Consider the following 15,541-nt stretch of genomic DNA (forward strand, 5'->3'; position numbering starts at 1 on the left):
TACCTATGGTTAGAAATGTACATGATGGGAACTCCAGGGATCTTCCGGATCCTTCGTTTAAGGTCCCGGTCAACTGTGGCCACAATGTAACACTTGTGCTGAGTTACTCTCTGTACTAAGCAGTCATCTGCATAGGTTCCTTTGTGTGTGCATGGTAATCGTTCAAATCTTGGATCCTTGGCAATCCTTAGAGCCACTCGATACTTTTGCCCCAGTTTCTCAATTTCAGCCATCACACAGTCAGTTCTATAAGGGATACACTTGGCATACAGACAGTCCATCATTGACTGTACTAAGTCAAGTTTCACTTTAATGGAAAAGTTGATAAAGTTGGTATCAACCAGGATGTGGTAAGGTGGGCCCAGCTGTGTGTTATATTGGAAGAATAAGCAGGAAGGATGTTGGGGGACTTCTCTTTCCTTGAGTGCACTGGGATCTTTCTTTTCTTTCTTTTTAGGTTTTAATCTGTCCTTCTCTTTAAGCCTCTGATCTCGGGGACTAAGCATTCGCTTCATGGTGGCATACTTTCTTGCTTTCTTTTGCTTCCCCATGTTCACGCCGTGCTCTTGTTTCTTCTGTTTTATGTACTTTTAATACATATGTTTGGGCATGGAATAAAATGGGAAAATAAGAACATGTATGAGTAATGACAACAAATGAAAATGCACTAAATTGTCAATTAAAGAACGGATAGTGTCAGATTGGATTTTAAAAACCTAGAAAACCGATTGTGGGAGTGCTTTGGAGTTTAGACTTCAGTCTTTCTAGGTCTCAGTATCTTCTGAGAAAGAGAGCTAAGAAAATCTGCACTGAAAACCTCACAAGACTGTGGTAGGCACAGATACATTATGTGGATGAGGGTGTCGGGGAAACCATATAGTGCTCTACACATGTCCATTGTTGTCATCCTATTTGTTCATCTGAACTAGAAAAGCAATAACCATCACTCTTGAAAGGTGTTGTATTTCTTCTTGTTACTTTGATTGCGTGAATTCTAATAATTCTCTAATTAGAGACTTGGAATCAGGAAAAAGAGTAAAAGAAAATGAAGTTAAAACTGTAAGACAGAGCATGTTATGGGATATATTTCATGGTTTATACTAGAATTATGGAAGGGAGGAAACAGGGCCTTCCATTCATCTTAGAAGCTGTCCATGGTGAGGGTTGTCTAGACTATCTATGTATCTGACAAACTTTGGTTTTAGAGATTATGGGGAGGTAAAAATAAGGTAAGAGGCAAAATCACCAATTTCAAGTAGAATAGAGTAAAAGCAGCCTGGGACAGGATATACACTATCAGAGAATGGAGTCCCAAATAATTTGTATCAAGCATCACTTTTTCTCTTTTATCATTTTTACGATATTGAGTTCCAGATGCTTGTCTGACAATAGTAGTTTGAGTCAACCCCTATATTTGGCAAATAGTTTATTTCTAGAGGAAGAATTCAGGGTCTTCCGTGACTGCATTAATCGATTTTAACTTCCTCGATAACTATTCACATTTTATTCCATTATGGTCCTAAACCTGAGCTAGCTCTTCACTTCCACTGATTATAAATGGAAATTATGTGAAACTTCCATTTCTGATCTGAATATATGCAATTTCAACCTATTCTTTATTATTTAACAGGAATCCACTGTGAAGAAGACTTTGATGAATGCTCTTCAAACCCTTGCCAAAATGGTGGTACTTGTGAGAACTTGCCTGGTCGTTATACTTGCCACTGCCCATTTGATAACCACTCGGGAACATTTTATGGAGGAAGGAACTGTTCTGATATTCTCCTGGGCTGTACCCATCACCAATGTCTGAATAATGGAATATGCATCCCTCACTTCCGAAATGGCCAGCATGGATTCAGCTGCCTATGTTCCTCTGGCTATACTGGGTCATTGTGTGAACTTGTCACCACACTTTCTTTTGAGGGTCATGGCTTCCTGTGGATCACAAGTGACCCAGTTACAGGCAAGGGCTTAGTCTGTAACATAGCCCTCGGTTTCCAGACTGTTCAGCCAATGGCCCTTCTATTTTTCCGAGGCAACAAGGACATGTTTATAATGCTGGAGTTGCTAAGCGGCTACATTCACTTATCAATCCAAGTCAATCATCAGTCAAAGGTGCTCCTCTACATTTCCCACAACACCAGCGATGGGGAATGGCATTCAGTGGAGGTGATGTTTGCAGAGGCTGTGACCCTAACTTTACTGGACAACTCTTGTAAGGAGAAATGCCTCACGAAAGCTCCTTCTCCATTTGAAAGTGATCAGTCAATATGTGCTTTTCAAAACTCCTTTTTGGGTGGTTTGCCAGGAGGAATGACCAGCAACGGCATTGCTCTGCTTAACGTCTATAATATACCATCCACACCTTCATTTGTAGGCTGTCTCCGAGACGTTAAAATTGATTCGAATCACATTACTCCGGAGGATATTTTATCTGGCTCCTCTTTAAATGTCAAGGCAGGCTGTGTGAGAAAGGATTGGTGTGAAAGACAACCTTGTCAAAACAGAGGACGCTGCAGCAACTTGTGGCTTAATTACCAATGTGATTGCTACAGGCCCTACAAAGGCCCCAACTGCCTGAGAGGTGAGAGAAGGCGGAGCACCCAGGAGTGCTGTGTCTCATAGCATCACAGTAACAAAAACATCCAGTCTACCTTTCCTGTTGTGAAACTAATGACCCCTCAGGACTTCTGCTTCTGGTTGCCACCTGACGAGAAAAAAAGAGGCTAGTAATGTGCATTAATTAATTTTGAGTGTATTCATTAGACACCAGGGTGTCATTCATGCAGAGAAGTAAAAAAAAAAAAAAAAAAGGGGGATAGCTCCTACCTAAATGAGTTTTCATCTTGATGTGTTTACAAAGTGCTATTACAATTTGTGGTGTGTCAGAAATGTACTGTAAATCATATTCAAAAGAGAGAGAATCTTTTGGAAAAAAGGACCATTAGACACAAAATTAGTCAATGCCAAGTATTGGCACAATCTCTTGTGCATAGTAGACTCTTAGGAAATATTTACTTCCTTGCTCTCTGTCCTATGCAATTCACATTTGCTCCAAAATCATGTTTATGTTTAGCACTTTTATAAACCACTGATTCTAGTCAGAGATATATTTTCCAGAGCTGCTTTGGAGGAAATAGATATTCTACCTAGGTGTCCTAAGGAAAAAAAAAAAGAAAGAAAATGTGGATAGTAACAACAGTGAAATTTTATAGATACCATAAACTAATTGATCTGATTTTTCTAGCAAATCACAGCTTGAAATGTATTTTAAAATCCTAAACTTCCAACATCGTTCCAAAGACTGCTGTTGATAGTGATCAATACATACCTGTTTCTTTTTATTATTATCATGCCTTGAAAATGTCTAAGAGGTAATTGCAACAGACTGCTTTGAAGTTCAGCTGTAATTTACCCTAAGATTTTAGAGCAACTTGAAGGAGGACAACATCTGGTAAATAGTCTTCTCTGCTTTAGATGAAGTAAAATTAAAACCAGTCTTAGCCTATACCCTATTCCATGTATGAATGGCTAAGAGTTATTAGAAACTATTCATGGGTCTCCCCCCACCAACCACAATATTCACTACCAATCATGGACCTGTTTGACAATGAAGTATGGCATCTACTAGCTCAATGTAATATTTTAAATAGAATGGCAGGTTGTTTTGTGATTTTTTTAAAGGAGAAAAGGGGAAATTATGCTGAGGCACTGTTCACTTTTTGAAGAAAAATTTAATTGACCCACAGCAATATTTTTACTACATATACAAAATAACAAACAGATGCTGACTCGTTTTGACTGGTTTCCAAACGCAGCGACCCGTAAGGTTAATACTGACCACGGTGATGCTACCTGACCTGGTAAATAGTTTCAAGGGATGCCAATTCAGTGGGTTCTGGTTTTCTTTAGTTTATTTATTCCAACTTGGAAAATTATGATTTTTTAAACCAAGTTCCTGAATTGGTTACGTGCCCTACCTCCCGCAGTTTCCTTATCCCCCTCCCCCTCGCCCACCCCCGCACTATCTGAAACTGTTCAATCCTCGTGGAAATGCTTGGCTTCAAAAGTGACCTGTATAGGGAGGGAGTTCTGTAAAATCTTCTCTTTCCCAAAACTTCTTAATATAAGTTTAAGAAAGATTATATTTTTCATATCGCCTCAGTCATAAAACTAAAATATTCTGTATTGGTGTTATTTATTATGTTTGCTGGGGAGTTTATTCTCATTACAAAAGAGGCTTACAAGCTGCAGAGAGAAGAGGGAGCCTTTCTATCATTGCACACATACACGCAGGAGGGAGGACAGGTACTAACATTTACCAAGGCAAACGTCCTTCAGTTCTTGATCTTGGCTCAGTATTTCCCAACCCATTGCAATGAACAAGCAGGATGGATGGAGGATTTAGTTGGCTGACTAAACATGAATGACATGGAGATTTCCAATATTTTTACATTGATCTTTTAAAGATTTTTTATTTATTTATTTGACAGAGAGAGACACAGCGAGAGAGGGAACACAAGCAGGGGGAGTGGGAGAGGGAGAAGCAGGCCTCCCGAGGGGCAGGGAGCCCGATGCGGGGCTCAATCCCAGGACCCTGGGATCATGACCTGAGCTGAAGGCAGACGCTTAACGACTGAGCCACCCAGGCGCCCCACATTGATCTTTTAAAAATAATCAAATGTCTCAATAAGGGGAGTTCTGGAAAGTGTTTCTCAAAGCTCAGTTCCCAGAACTGTCTCAATGTATCTTCTTGTGTTGGCTGTGTATAAGACCACGGAGCTGCCAAGATACCGTTCAGAATGAAGACCTCTTGCCTTCTAGAGAATATTTTTTATTTGCAGAGGCAATTTACATATGTTTTCTCTTCAGTCATACATCTAGACTTTGAGACTCTTACCCGGTTAGAATTGCAATTTCTTAGATATAGAAGGGGCTTCACCAATTACTGTATTTTTTAAACTATCGTGCCTGCCGAGGGTAGTGACCAAACTTCTGCTTACACACTTTTAGGAATGAAGAATTCATTTATTCTATCTTGCCAGAAACTGCCCCAAAGTTGTTTCTTATACTGAAATAAAATATGATTTCTTATAGCTTTCATTCATTGGCAGCATTATAACTCTTGAAATCATACTAATATAAATCTTACAGGGATCTTCTTGAGAAGACTTCAATATTTGAAGTATCTTATACCATCCAAGCCATCACTTCTATCATGCTAAACATATCCAGTTTCTTTTAATGTTTTCCATATGACATAACTTTCAGACACTTCATCAGCTGCTTGCTTGTCGCTTACTTTGGAATAAATTTGCTTATCTGGTTCCTAGATGTGCCTGATGATGCAGAGTGACACAGGACTATAACCTCTCTCATTCTAGACAATGTTCTTCTGTTTGCAGCCTAATATTACATTGACTTTTTGGCAACCACGTTCTACGCTTGGCTCACTTTGAGTCATTCTTACTCATGGTGCCATAGAATTCTGCTTCTTCCACCCTAAATGAGGTACATTTAGAAGCAAGAAGCTTTTATTTATTCTTAGTAAATTTCACCTTGTTGTATTCTACCAATCATTAGAACTTGAAGCATATTTTTCATCTGCATTTGCCATCCCTCTTCATGACATATCAACAACACCATTGAGAATCATTCCTCCCATGTTCACAACAAGTCATACATGGCTTCAGGTGTTTCTAAAAATCATGTAGTAAATCACCTCCTCTGGCTACTTGCTTGTGATTTCTGAAGAACAATGGGATTGCTGGAGACTCAAGCTTCTCAGAAAACAAAACAAAACAAAGCAAAAAACCACAAAAACCCCCCCTAAAAGAGCTCTGTGTTCTGTCTTTTAATTTGGATCCACAGAGTGATCTGCAGGCATTCTAGGATGACCAGCAGAGTCCCCATCACCCAGGAGGTTGAATGATTTTGTGCATATTCTCAAGCCTCAGGAGCTTCAAGAGCCACATTTTCCTATTAAACATTTTATCTCATATGAAAGTGCTGCAGTGTATTCAGAGATGTTAACCTCTTCCAATGGGTTATTTTATTTAACAGTACACTTTGAAAGCTACTTGTAGTTGCCTGGAGCAGCTGGTCTCCAAATGCAGATTCAAAAATGCAATATTCCTATAGAAAGTCAAGTCAGAATTCTGAAAATGTAGCCTTTTATGCAGGAGGTCTTCAAACACAGATGGTTGCCTAAGCAAGTTTTAACTGTAGTTCAGCTACACTAAAATATGTCTTACCTTTGCCCAAACTTCAACTGGACCATGACGATATTTAAACACAATGAAATATGGTAAAATCTGTCTTGTTTCTGGTTAGTATTGGGATGTAAAAACTTGAAGATAGCCATCTCTTCAAGACCTCTCTCATCACATTCATCAGTGATTTCTAGATTATAGAGTTCAATGGTCCATTTTTAGTCCTTATCTTACTGCACCTCTCTTGATGTGATACCCATTGCAGCAACAGTAAACACAGTTAACCACTCCCTCTTCCTGACAAACTCTTTCCTCGCTAGGCTTATGGGACATCACTCTCCCTTGGTTCTCCTCCTATCTTACTAGCTGCTCTTTTGTCATCTCCTTTACCTCCAAATCCAAATGTTTGGTGCTTAAGGACTCAGTTCTTGGACCTGTTCTTTTCTCTGTGTATACTCACTCTCTTGATGATCTCATCCAGTCTTGTGACTTTAAATAGCATTAATTACACTGACAAATCCAAAATAATTATAGCTACCCCAGAATGTCTCCTCTGCACCTCTATAGCTGTTTACTAGACAGTTCCACCTTGATAGGTGCATCTCAAATCTAGACAGTTCCATCCAAATTTAATGTGGACTCTCACTTTCCCACCAGATCTGTTCCTCTTGTTTTCTTTTCAGTCTCTGCAAATGGAAATACTTGCCCTAGAAAATCATGTAGGTTCTTCATGATATTTCCTTCAAAATATTTCCAAAATCTGACTATTTCTCATCACCTCCTCTGTTACCACGGATCCAAGCCACCATCCCTTCTCTCTTAAATTTCTGCAACAATATCTCTACCTTCTTTCAGTTCTCATTCAAATGTTATCTTCTCAGAGAGTACTTCTCTCACTACTTTATTAAAAAATCGCAACTCTACTTCTACCCCCAGCCCTCCCTATTCCCTTTCCCTACCTGATTTATTCTATACCTAAAGACTTATCACCACCTGACATGCTATATAGTTTGTTTCTTTATCTGTGTCTGGTCTGCATCCACCAACTAGAATATAAGCTTTAAGAAGACAGGAACTTTAGGGGCACCTGGGTGGCTCAGTTGGTTAAGCATCCGACTCTTGATTTCAGTTCAGGTCATGATCTTGTGGTCATGATCTTGGGGTTGTGAGATCAAGCCCCGTGTCAGGCTCTGCACTGGGCGTGGAGCCTGCATCAGTAAGATTCTCTCTCTCTCCCTCTCCCCCTGCCCACCATACCCCCAGTCACTCTCTCTCTCAAAAAAAAAAAAAGACAGGAAATTTAGTTCCTACCATATCATCAATATTTTGGGAGGTAAGGGTTCATTTTTATACATCTTGAGTGTTTTCTTGAGTTGATGTACACCGATAGTAATGCCAGATTAGTGCATTACTAACTTCTTTAAACAGGAAATTCTGGGTGAGTTCAATGCTCATCTTTGCCTCCCTCCTTCTATTTGTCTGTCTCCCATGCCTCTCCCAACCAGGACCACAGAAGGAAGATTCTTCTTTCTTTGTTCAACTCCCTTGCCTTTTATTATTATTATTTGGAGTATCATCCCCAAAGAGGATTTGCGAATCTAATTCTTGATTTCTGTCCTTTAGAAAGAATGATTAGATGTAATGACATTTGCTTCAGCGTGTCCTCAAATAGCAAAGATGACAGATGCCTGAACAGTCTGCTTTGAGATGTTACAGTAAGAGATCTTATTCCTCAAATGTCTTCCACTAAGTTGGAGGACAGTAGTGTCTGATATTCCACCATTAAACCCCAGTGTTTTAGGGCAGTGAAGGAGAGGTAAATCTTAGGTTTATCAGCACAGAGATCTTTTCTCTTTCCGTTTTGTGATCAATGGGCCTCAACTATAAACTATAAACCAAAATGCAGTTATTTTCAGAAAAGTCAGTAAACTGAGTATATTTCAGTAAACTCAGAAGTTTTGAGAAATGAGGCCAAATTGTCATTCTATTGAATAAGCCTGTTCTAAACTTTAAAAAAATATATATGGGTGTGTGTGTGTGTTCATCTTCTGTCCCTTCTTACTTGTGAGTCTTAAAATGTTTCTTCTTTGTTTCTCCTGCTCTATTTTGACACTGAAGAATATGTGGCAGGCAGATTTGGCCAGGATGACTCCACTGGATATGCTGCTTTTTATCTTGACAAGAGTTATGGAGAGAACTTTACCATCTCTATGTTTGTTCGAACACATCGACCATCAGGCTTACTCCTAGCTTTGGAAAACAGCACTTATCAATACATCCGTGTTTGGCTAGAGTATGGCAGACTATCAATGCTGCATCCAGGTTCTTCCAAGTTAGCAGTACAGTTCATTCTCAGTGATGGAAATGTCCACTTGATATCTTTGAAATTCAAGCCAAATAAAATTGAACTGTATCAGTCTTCACAAAACCTAGGATTTATTTCTGTCCCTACATGGAAAATCCAAAAAGGAGATGTCATCTACATCGGTGGCCTTCCTGACAGACCAGAGACGGAAGCTAATGGTGGCTTCTTTAAAGGCTGTATCCAAGATATAAGATTAAACAACCAAAATCTGGAATTCTTCCCGAATTCAACAAACAATGCATCCCACAATCCAGTTCTTGTCAATGTGACCCACGGCTGTCCTGGAGACAACATGTGCAAGGTAGGATTATTCACACCAGCTATGTCTATATTGTATGCTAAACTATTGTTTCATTAAATAATTTGTTATAGCCATTCTTTGTATGTGAAGATAATGTTACTGACCCACCAGCCATAGAATAACACTTCATCAGTATTTTTCCAGCAAGACTGGGGGATTTATATGGAGCCATAAAAAAATGGCCTTGATCTTGGTGGCATCATGGTCTGTTTAATCATCCAAGATAACTCCAGCCACCTGCTTCTACTGCCACAACAAACAAATTGCTCAAGAATAATAGTATTTTTTTTTTAATATTTTCTTTTTTTTTTTAAAGATTTTATTTATTTATTTGAGACAGAGAGAATGAGAGACAGAGAGCATGAGAGGGAAGAGGGTCAGAGGGAGAAGCAGACTCCCTGCCGAGCAGGGAGCCTGATGCGGGACTCGATCCCGGGACTCCAGGATCATGACCTGAGCCGAAGGCAGTCGCTTAACCAACTGAGCCACCCAGGCGCCCGAATAATAGTATTTTAATCCCCAAACTCTTAATGGCATCCCAGAGGTTTAATTGAATTAATTCATTTTGGAAGAGATCATCATATCATTTATATTAAATGCCCAACTACCGTTGTTTTTGACTATGAAGTCAACAACAACAAAAAACCCTGAGTGGTAACTTTCTTCTGGTAGTTGGATTTAAAATTCTCTGAAATATATTTCCCCTGAGGCTATGTTTTACTTTCTGTATTTTGTATGCTCTTCCAAAAACTATTTAAATATGTGAATTTGTCAGCTCTGCATGACCTTTGAAAGGAAACACATTTATATCTGTTGAACATTTATTGAGCTCTGACTATTGCCATGCACTGGGCTTGCTTCTAAATGTACAAAAATGAATCATGTTGACATTACTTGAGGAGGACTGCCAATGTGCCAGACACTACTTTCCATAGATGAATCCATTTAATTCTGTTGAAGGACTGCTATGTACAACAGGCATTGTTATTACCCATTTATGTCATTTACAGATAAGGAAATTGAAGTTTAGGAAGGTTATGTAACTCACCTAAATCACATCTTAACAGTAGGACTGAGATCAATACCATCTCAGCTCTCAGAAATTCCCTTTTAAATACTTTCATTTTGGATATTTTGAGAGAAACCTTTTAAGAACTCAGATAATAATAGTATGTCTCTGACTGAGAGGCAGGGCAACTGAAGAGGTCACTGTATCTGGACCCAGAGGATGTAGGTACCAAGCTTCAACGTTTGCCTTTGTATTAAGATCTTGGGTAACAGTAGGGCCCTCTGCCCTCATTAGTGCAAACGGGAGTAATAACCTCTACCTCAAATGGTAACTGGTATGATTGAAAGTGCCTAGTAACTTGGAAATTCCAGAGAATGTTGTTTGTTTTTTTTTTAAGATTTTATTTATTTATTTGACAGAGAGAGAGACAGCGAGAGAGGGAACACAAGCAGGGGGAGTGGGAGAGGGAGAAGCAGGCTTCCCGCCGAGCAGGGAGCCCGACGTGGGGCTCGATTCCAAGACCCTGGGATCATGACCTGAGCCGAAGGCAGACGCTTAACCGACTGAGCCACGCAGGCGCCCCTATGCTTTTTTTTTTAAGAGAGCACAAGCAGGGGGAGGGGCAGAGGAGAGAGAGAAGCAGACCCCCTGCAGAGCGGGGAGCCCTCCATGGGGCTCGATCCCAGGACCCTGGGATCACGACCTGAGCCGAAGGCAGACGCTTAACCGACTGAGCCACGCAGGCGCCCCTCCAGAGAATGTTATTACACCTTTTAAAATCCTCCTTGTGTTGTAGAAAATCGGCTTTATCTATTTTCTCTTTCTTATTTCATCACTTTCTTTTTGTTTCTTTCTCCCCATTTCTCTTTTAGAGAAGAGTTGGCAATGATAGCAGTAAGTTTTATTCCATTTGTTAACCAATGGATATAAAAGTTCAAAGTGTAAATATGTAGAAAATTAGCATTTAAAAATAGCAGTTATGGGGTCTTGCCTTTACTATTTCCGCAGTTAGTTGCCAGTGCTTTTTATGCCTTTGCTTTCTTTTCTGTCAGTCCAACCCCTGTCACAACGGAGGTGTGTGCTATTCCCTGTGGGATGACTTCTCATGTTCCTGCCCTGCGAACACAGCTGGGAAAGCATGCGAGCAAGTCCGGTGGTGTGAGCTCAGCCCGTGTCCTCCCAGAGCCCAGTGCCAGGAGGTGCCTCGAGGATATGAATGTAGGTGGAGTTTAAGGTTGTCACCCATCCAATTAAGTTGGGTATTGCAGTTCCACCAGGCAGCCCAGAAAAAGAACTCAGACAAAACCTGCTTCCCAAAGGAACCTGTGGCTCTTTGCCCCGACTTGAGTAGTACAATAAACCTAATATAATAATAATATCCAGATTGGCTTCATGCCTCATCCTGCCCCTGGGTTTCCGTGGGGGTGGAGGTGTGGTGGGGAATGGAGGTCAGAACAACACCAGACCTAGATCTTTGATTATTTAAAGCTAATTTCTGAAGAAATTAACCAAGTAATATTTGGCTTTCCTTTCCTCATTATTGGAATACAGAGTCAAGTGCTAGTGTGAGCTCATGGACTTATGTTAACTGTGAAGGCTCGGGCAGTTCACATATCTCTGTAATCTAAAGCTTTCTCTCTAAATAGGGATAAAACATCTACTTGATAGGTAGATAAAAAAATTTTGTGTGTATGTGATGATTTTATAACCTTAAGTACAAAAAGGCAAACACATTGGGCATTCTGTTGTTTTCCGAGTATTTTCCTCAATCTGAAATGTTTCCTTGCCCATCTTCAGTACTAAAGACCACAGTTTTCCAAAAGTTAGTAAATTTGAATACTATTTCACAGTCTTGACATGTCTACATACTAACCACACTATTATTTACATTTTCTCTTCTCTCCTACTTCAAATAATGCAGTCTGATCGTAATAACAAATCTTCATGTTTGCACTGAATTCTAATCTCCCCCCTTTATTTGAAGATTTTGCTTCTAAAATTTTTCTCTCTTCAGCATCATTACCTTTTCCATCAGTGTATAAACACACTGCCACATTTCCTCATTACAAAAAATTTCCTTTGACCACCCCTTATCCCCACCAGCTACCATCCCATTTTTTGCTTCCTTTCATAGTGTGATAAATCCTCTAAAGTGTTGTCCTCAATTTGCTTCTGATGTCTTACTCCATACATTCTTCTACCTCATTCCATCAGGGCCCTCACACCCCACCTCTGTCTTGAATTTGCTTAACTCAGAGCTTGCGCATGTTGCCTTCATCACTTCACTCAGTTTCCAACCCAAGTGTCGTCTTACCTAGCTTTATTTTTCTTCATATCTCTTATGATTCCTTCATGTTTTGTTGTATATGTATTTGTTTACTTGTTCATTATCCCTTTCCTCACTAGAATATAGATTTCAAAAGGGAAGGAAATTTCCTATTTGGTTTCTCACATTACTCTTTGCACTTAGAATCATGCCAAACATATAGGAGGTTGTCAATAAGTGTTTGTCAAATGAACAAAATAACATTATTTTTCTTCAAATCAACTCAATATTTTCACTTAACTGCTCCAGACTTTAAGTGATACATATATCACCTTAGAAAACATCGCACTAAAATAATGGAATGGAACCAGACAATAGAATGACCTCAGATTTATTGCAACAGCATTCTGTTTAAACTGAGCTGCAGTGACTGAAGAAAAAAGAATATATTTCCTTTTCTGTTTCTATATTTTCAAAACATATATGAAAAGGATGGATATATGAAATGTGTTGTCCTATATATATACTTGGGAAAATTTTCCAGAATACATATAGTTTTATGTTTCATGTTTTAAATGCATGTACTATATTACAGTAGAGTATTATGGTATATATGTAGTATATAAAGCATGATGAGTTGGCATAAAGAATGCAATTTGGTTTCTAACATGGCACCAAATTTTAAATACAACCTTTCCATTGTTCTACCTCCAAACTGCTTGTTTAAAATAATGTATTATTAGTTTTATTGTCAATCTTTTGATAGAAATCTTAAAGTTCTAAAGTTCTTAGTCCCAGTTATGTTCTACAAAAGGGTTTACATCATTTGGAATATTTTCACAGGGGGGAAAAAAAGAATAGGATTTCTAAAAACAATGGCAGACCAAGAACCATACCCCTGGTGTGTATTGGTCTTCAGTCTATACATAAAGCGGTTTAGGATTTGGACATACCGCGTCAGAAAGAAGTTAAGTGAAACTTCACTGCTACTGCATTCGCACTACAGAAAGAGTAGGAAGTTTGCCTCTGATCTCCCAAAAAGTCTCAATAACATTTTTTTCTAAGTACGACTTATCTTTTTTTTTTTTAAGATTTTATTTATTTATTTTGAGAGAGAGAGAATGAGAGAGAACACATGAGAGGGGATAGGGTCAGAGGGCAAAGCAGACTCCCCGCCGAGCAGGGAGCCCGATGCGGGACTCGATCCAGGGACTCCAGGATCATGACCTGAGCCGAAGGCAGTTGCTTAACCAACTGAGCCACCCAGGCGCCCCTAAGTACGACTTATCTTAATGAAGGAAGAAAATGTAAATCAATAGGAGGGGTGAATTTTTACTAATTGACAGGTATGAACCCTAGAACACACTATTGCCACTTTGTGTAATTTTAATTTTATGTGATCTTATGACCCTATTGTATTTTCTTTCAAGTAAGATATACTGAGATTAGGTCTAAAAGAATAACATAATATAGCTCATGCATCACCCTGAGTTTGCCTTTAGGGCATCCTATCAGAAAACCAAGACTGCAAAATTTACAACTCACCTTATACACACCTTATATACAGGTGTGTTTATTACAATACAGTTCCCCGAAGAAAAGGTGAAATACAAATACTGTTATGTGTATACTATTATGTGAACATATTCTTCCTTTCGGAGTTGGAGAGAGCTGATGAGTTTGTTATTTTAACATTTATTTAAAAACAAGGACTAAGACATTGTTGCTCCTTTCCTCCCTAATTCCAGCCCCAAACTTGGTGGGAAAATTACTACAGTCAAAAGTAATAAAAGTAATAAAATCAAATGAAATTTTAATCCAAATAATACATTTGAATTGAACATTTGAATGATACACTTGAATATTCTCCTGCAATGGTTTCTAATCATTATCTCCCTTTCCAGAATTGAGGACACAGGAATTATTTTTACAGATTATATATTTAGTAATGTTTACCTACTATATGTCTGGCAATGTTCTAGGCATTGAGATTTAGTAATAATCTAAGCAGAGAAAGTCCCTGATCTCAGAAAGCACATGTTCTAGTGCAGAAATACAGTCAAAGAACAAGTAGGCAAATGAACAACATAATTTCAAATAGTTATAAATACTGGGAAGAAAATAAAAGAGTAATGGAACAGAGAGTGGCTACAGGGAAGAAGCTATTTTAACTTGGATAGTCAGGGAAAGCTTCTCAGAGGAGGTGACATTTGAGCACATAGGCTGTGGGAAGATCTGGGGTAGGAATACTCTAAGTATAAATAACAGCAAGTTAAAAGGCCTGATTTGGGAACAAGTTTGATGTCTTCGAAGAATGGCAAGAAGTTTTTGTGGCTGTAGCATGTGAATAAGGAAGAGGGTGATAGCAAATAGAATTGAATAGTTAATCAAGGGTCAGATCACAGAGACTTTTGCAGGCCATGGTTTAGGATTTAGGATTTCTTTCTAGATGCGATGGTAACTGATGGAGGTCTTGAGCTAAGGAGTGGTTGTTATATTGATCTGCAGAGTGACAGAAGAAGGGACACTGAGAAATAATTAGAATAGTCTATATGAAAAGAGTTGTTTGGGTGTGGTGCCCCACAATTGAGGCAAAAACAGCATTTTTAAGGTCAATTTTTACTGAAAAGTGCAAGAAAATGAGAATAGAGAATTGACTTCTACATTGAGTAACAGAGGTCATTGTGACACAGCAAGCTTGGCTTAGGTGAAGTGATTGGCACAAAAGGCCGAGCAGCGTGTATTAAAAAGAAAATGAGAGATGAGAAAGTGGAGACAATGAGAATATAAAACTATCTGGAGAAGTTTTGCCCGGAAAGCGAATAGAGAATTCAGGAAGCAGTGGGGTGAGGGGGAGCTGAATCGTACTTTTGGGTCTTGTGTGTGTTTTGATTTTCTAAGACTGGAGCAGTTACAGTATATTTGTATGCTAATGGGAAACAATGAAAAGATAAGGAAAATGATGATGCGCAGAATTGCTTGGTGGGGGAAAGCCCCACGCATCTGGTGTCACAGGTCCTGTGAATGCAGAAGTCGCATGAGAGGAAAGGAGACCCACCCAGGAGGTGGAGAACTGGATTTTCTCTACTCAAGTGAACAATTGTAGGTTTTTCCAATACCAAGGTCCACGTCTAGTCATGCATTGAATCCCATTCATTTTCACCTTTTTTAGACGTTGTTTCTACATGTAACCTTTTTTTTTTATTCTTATGTTAATCCCCATACATTACATCATTAGTTTTAGATGAAGTGTTCCATGATTCATTGTTTGTGCATAACACCCAGTGCTCCATGCAGAATGTGCCCTCCTCAATACCCACCACCAGGCTAACCCATCCTCCCACCCCCCTCCCCTCCAGAACCCTGTTTGTTTTTCAGAGTCCAT

The 15,541-nt window shown here is 39.1% G+C and overlaps 2 protein-coding genes across 2 annotated transcripts in view; one reads left to right on the forward strand and one right to left on the reverse strand.

Annotated features, from left to right (window-relative positions):
- LOC102746572 (rRNA-processing protein FCF1 homolog) overlaps window positions 1-570 on the reverse strand; it is a 1,593-nt gene extending 1,023 nt beyond the window's left edge. Inside the window, exon 1 of the mRNA XM_081822980.1 lies at window positions 4-570. Within this exon, the coding sequence (XP_081679106.1) occupies window positions 4-551 (548 nt within the window). The 5' untranslated portion in view covers window positions 552-570. The remainder of the gene's footprint in view (window positions 1-3) is intronic.
- The window catches only part of CRB1 (crumbs cell polarity complex component 1), a 122,601-nt gene that overhangs the window by 66,592 nt on the left and 40,468 nt on the right, over window positions 1-15,541 (forward strand). Inside the window, exons 5-7 of the mRNA XM_006734063.3 lie at window positions 1,631-2,587; window positions 8,334-8,881; window positions 10,943-11,108. Of these exons, the coding sequence (XP_006734126.2) occupies window positions 1,631-2,587; window positions 8,334-8,881; window positions 10,943-11,108 (1,671 nt within the window). The remainder of the gene's footprint in view (window positions 1-1,630; window positions 2,588-8,333; window positions 8,882-10,942; window positions 11,109-15,541) is intronic.

Source organism: Leptonychotes weddellii, chromosome 6, assembly GCF_054177405.1.
Source record: "Leptonychotes weddellii isolate Sample4059 chromosome 6, ASM5417740v2, whole genome shotgun sequence".
Classification (NCBI taxonomy): Eukaryota; Metazoa; Chordata; class Mammalia; order Carnivora; family Phocidae; genus Leptonychotes; species Leptonychotes weddellii.